Source organism: Borostomias antarcticus (assembly GCF_949987555.1).
Source record: "Borostomias antarcticus genome assembly, chromosome: 4".
In the NCBI taxonomy this organism is placed as follows: Eukaryota; Metazoa; Chordata; class Actinopteri; order Stomiiformes; family Stomiidae; genus Borostomias; species Borostomias antarcticus.
The window spans coordinates 8,270,908-8,274,533 of NC_140237.1; the positions used below are offsets into that span (position 1 = coordinate 8,270,908).

The following is a 3,626-nucleotide window of genomic DNA, read 5'->3' on the forward strand; positions in this document are numbered from 1 at the left end:
ACACACACACACACACACACACACACACACACACACACACACACACACACACACACCTTCACTGAGCTCTGAGGTGCTCGTTTTCATAGTTAGAAATCTTGGTGTTATCTTTGATCAAACTCTTGTATTTGATTTTCATGTCAAGGAGGTGACCAAAATTGCCTTCTTTCATCTCAGGAGAATCGGCAAGATTAGATCACTCTTGTCATCTGAAGATGCAGAAGTGCTTACTCATTCTTTTGTGACCTCCCGTTTGGACTATTGTAACGCCCTTCTGTCAGGAAGAGTTTCCATGGTCTACAAATGGTCCAGAATGCAGCAGCTCACATTCTGACTGGGTCAAGCAAATATGCTCACATCTCACCAGTGCTTGCTGCCCTTCATTGGCTCCCGGTTCATGTTAGAGCAGACTTTAAGATGTTGCTGCTAGTTTACAAAGCTGTGAACGGTGTCTTGCTCAAGGACACTTCGACATGTGGACAGTTGGAGCTGAGATTCGAACCACTGGCCCTTCGATCATTGAACGACCCGCTCTACCAACTGAGCTACAGCCGCCCCTTGATCCCATACAGTATGTCCCGTCAAGGTCATTGCACTCCCAGGGGACTGGTCTGCTCACTGTCCCCAAAGTCAAAAAGAAGACGGTGGGTGAGCGGGCTTTTTCTTTCCGTGCACCGACCCTCTGGAACCGTCTTCCAATTGACATTAGACAGGCTTGATCAGTGGAGGTGTTTAAGGCTAAGCTAAAGACCCACCTGTTTTCTGCTGTATATGTGTCTTGGAGTGTGTTGTGTTGTTTTATTGATATTGTGTTTTTATTGAGTGTTGTGTTTTTTAATGTTGAGTGTTTACACTTGCCTTTTTAGCTGCTCTGTAAAGCACTTTGATTGAAAGCGCTGTATAAATAAAATTATTATTATATGCCCCAACGTTCTTCATACATCCTAATATGGAATATATTAGAAATTTACCATATGTTCCATACAAACAGAATGAGAGTGCAACTTAAGTAAGGAAGTCCCATGAAGTAGAATCTAACCACATGTTGTGACAGACACGAACAAAATGATTTCAGCAACAACCCATGCAATGACTGGTCATGCAATATTGATCCTAATATGGGAATATGGGGCGGCTGTAGCTCAGTTGGTAGAGCGGGTCGTTCAATGATTGAAGGGTCAGTGGTTCGAATACCAGCTCCGACTGTCCACATGTCAAAGTGTCCTTGAGCAAGACACCTAACCCCAAATTGCTCCCAATGAGCAGGTTAGCGCCTTGCATGGCAGTGTGTGTGAATGTGTGTGTGAATGGGTGAATGAGAGGCCATTGTAAAGCGCTTTGAGAGCCGCTAAGGTGGAAAAGCGCTATATAAGTGCAGTCCATTAACATGTGGGAACTATCCGTGTTGAGTCCTCACCCACATGTTGTGACAGACACGAACAAAATGATTTCAGAAACAACCCATGCAATGACTGGTCATGCAATATTGATCCTAATACGGGACATGTGGGGACTGTCCGTGTGAAGACTTCAGTTGAAAACGATCAGAAGCTGAGTGCACACAACACTAACATTGTGTTTACATCCTCTTCCATCCCTTCCATCGACGATGGCTATGAGAACATGCAAACACAGCTACACATGCACTCTTTGGGCACGTTAGCAAGTTCTTACCGTTTGGCCTCCTCCAGGTGGCAGAGGTACTCGTAGGCCATGTTCTGCTGCCTTCTCTCGTCCATCTCTTCAGCTGTGAGACGCTCCACTCCATCCAGAACAGCTGCCAACCAACATGCACACACACATATTATACACACACTCAAAACATCTGAAGCTCAGAAACAGATTGTGGAACGTGACTCAGAAACAGAGATAGGACACACACTTATTCAATTTATCTTGAAACCAGTTGTTATTTAATTAATTCACTCACTCATGTCTTTAAGTGACCGTTCCTAGGTCTGTTCAGTTCCCTGGTTGTATAACGTGGCCCTGTCTCCTCCAGCACCCTGCTTCCTCTAAACTCTAAACAATGGTCTACTTAAAATGATGGCCAACTCCACTTAAATCAATAAACTAAGCCTTACAAGCATGCCAGTGTTGTTTAACGTCTAACAACTTTGCATTGTTTGACATTAAATATATACGTGGAAAGTGTATTTAATCCCGTAGTGCTGAAATGATGCAATTGCATAAAACTAGCCTCTACTCCCGCCAACAGCACACAGTAAATTTACTAAAATAGTAGGCCTATGAATGACGGGGCGGGACAGCAGCGCGCGCATTAAACTACATTAACGTATTTCAGGGTGACGTAGCTTTCCAATATACACCCACATTGGGCTGATTTAATGTAGAAATATAGTAGTTTGTATATCAGTGAGTGACAGATCTAAGGTTATTTCCATACTTTTATAACATGCCATAATTAACCTATCCTTTCAGGAGTAGCCTACTCTCACAGAAACCCACTTCATTGAGCCTTAATAGCAAAGAACAGAACCAGGTAGTCGAGACTGCTCCCTGTTGTAAAATGAGAAAACTATCATTTTCTGAAAATAGTAGGCCGACCCACAATCTTATATAAACACAAGGAAATGTAACAAAGTTGCTATTTTCTAATGATAGGCCACTACATGTGAATGAAAACGCGGAAGTCAGAGATTACCGCTGTCAAAAGTCAAAATAAAGAAAATCTATGAAACCCTTCAAACCTTCAAAAAGTTATTTAAACATTATCTTTGTCGCTAGATTGATCCCCGAAACTGAGCTCGGCTCCGGTGGAAAAAAAGAATTCCACTACCTGACAAATCAAGGTGTGAGAGAAATGTTGTGATACTTACACCCATATCTCGGCCTCAGCCCGTCGGACTCGTCTGAAGTTGACATCTCCCTTGAGAAATGTGATAATCCCCACTCCCCGGTTAGGTTTAGGAGCCTAAAGTTAGACACGTTTGCACAGCTCACTTCTCTTTTGAGCAACTTGAGCTCAAAGTTTGGGAAGGAAGGCGCTCTCGGCCCCCTCGTTCTTCCACAGTTTAGGCTAAGACTTTTTTTTTTCTTCAAATCTCACTGATGTCACACAGGGTGTGTTCTTTCTTAAATCCTAAAGTATGAGTTTCAGGAAACACCCATCGTGAGTTTCATGCTACACAGCAGGCGCAGCGCCCTCTGTTGCGTGGCCAGAGTCCTGCTATGGATAGTAAGGCTACTACAGGATAGAATGCTACGATACAGGATAGATTATAATATAATATGAGATGAGATGAGATGAGATGAGATAGATAGATAGATAGATAGATAGATAGATAGATAGATAGATAGATAGATAGATAGATAGATAGATAGATAGATGGATAGATGGGTGGATAGATAGATAGATAGATAGATAGATAGATAGATAGATAGATAGATAGATAGATAGATAGATAGATAGATAGATAGATAGATTACCTAAGAGTATGGAATGACAAGAGAAGACACTCAGGTGAATTTTGGCACCCGCCTGAAGAGTTTTTCATGTAGCGTTTCCGCCATTATGGACTGTCATCTGCTGTTGAATTCATCCAGTCAGGTCAACATGAAGACCATAATCAGCTGCCGAAAAAATGTATGGAAAAACCACAACA

The 3,626-nt window shown here is 42.4% G+C and overlaps 1 protein-coding gene across 1 annotated transcript in view; it reads right to left on the bottom strand.

Annotated features, from left to right (window-relative positions):
• iqgap1 (IQ motif containing GTPase activating protein 1) overlaps positions 1-2,886 on the bottom strand; it is a gene marked incomplete at both ends in the record, with an annotated part of 63,692 nt that extends 60,806 nt beyond the window's left edge. Inside the window, 2 exons of the mRNA XM_084436785.1 lie at positions 1,675-1,777; positions 2,841-2,886. Coding sequence (XP_084292911.1) covers positions 1,675-1,777; positions 2,841-2,886 — 149 coding nt within the window. The remainder of the gene's footprint in view (positions 1-1,674; positions 1,778-2,840) is intronic.
• Between the last annotated feature and the right edge of the window lie 740 nt (positions 2,887-3,626).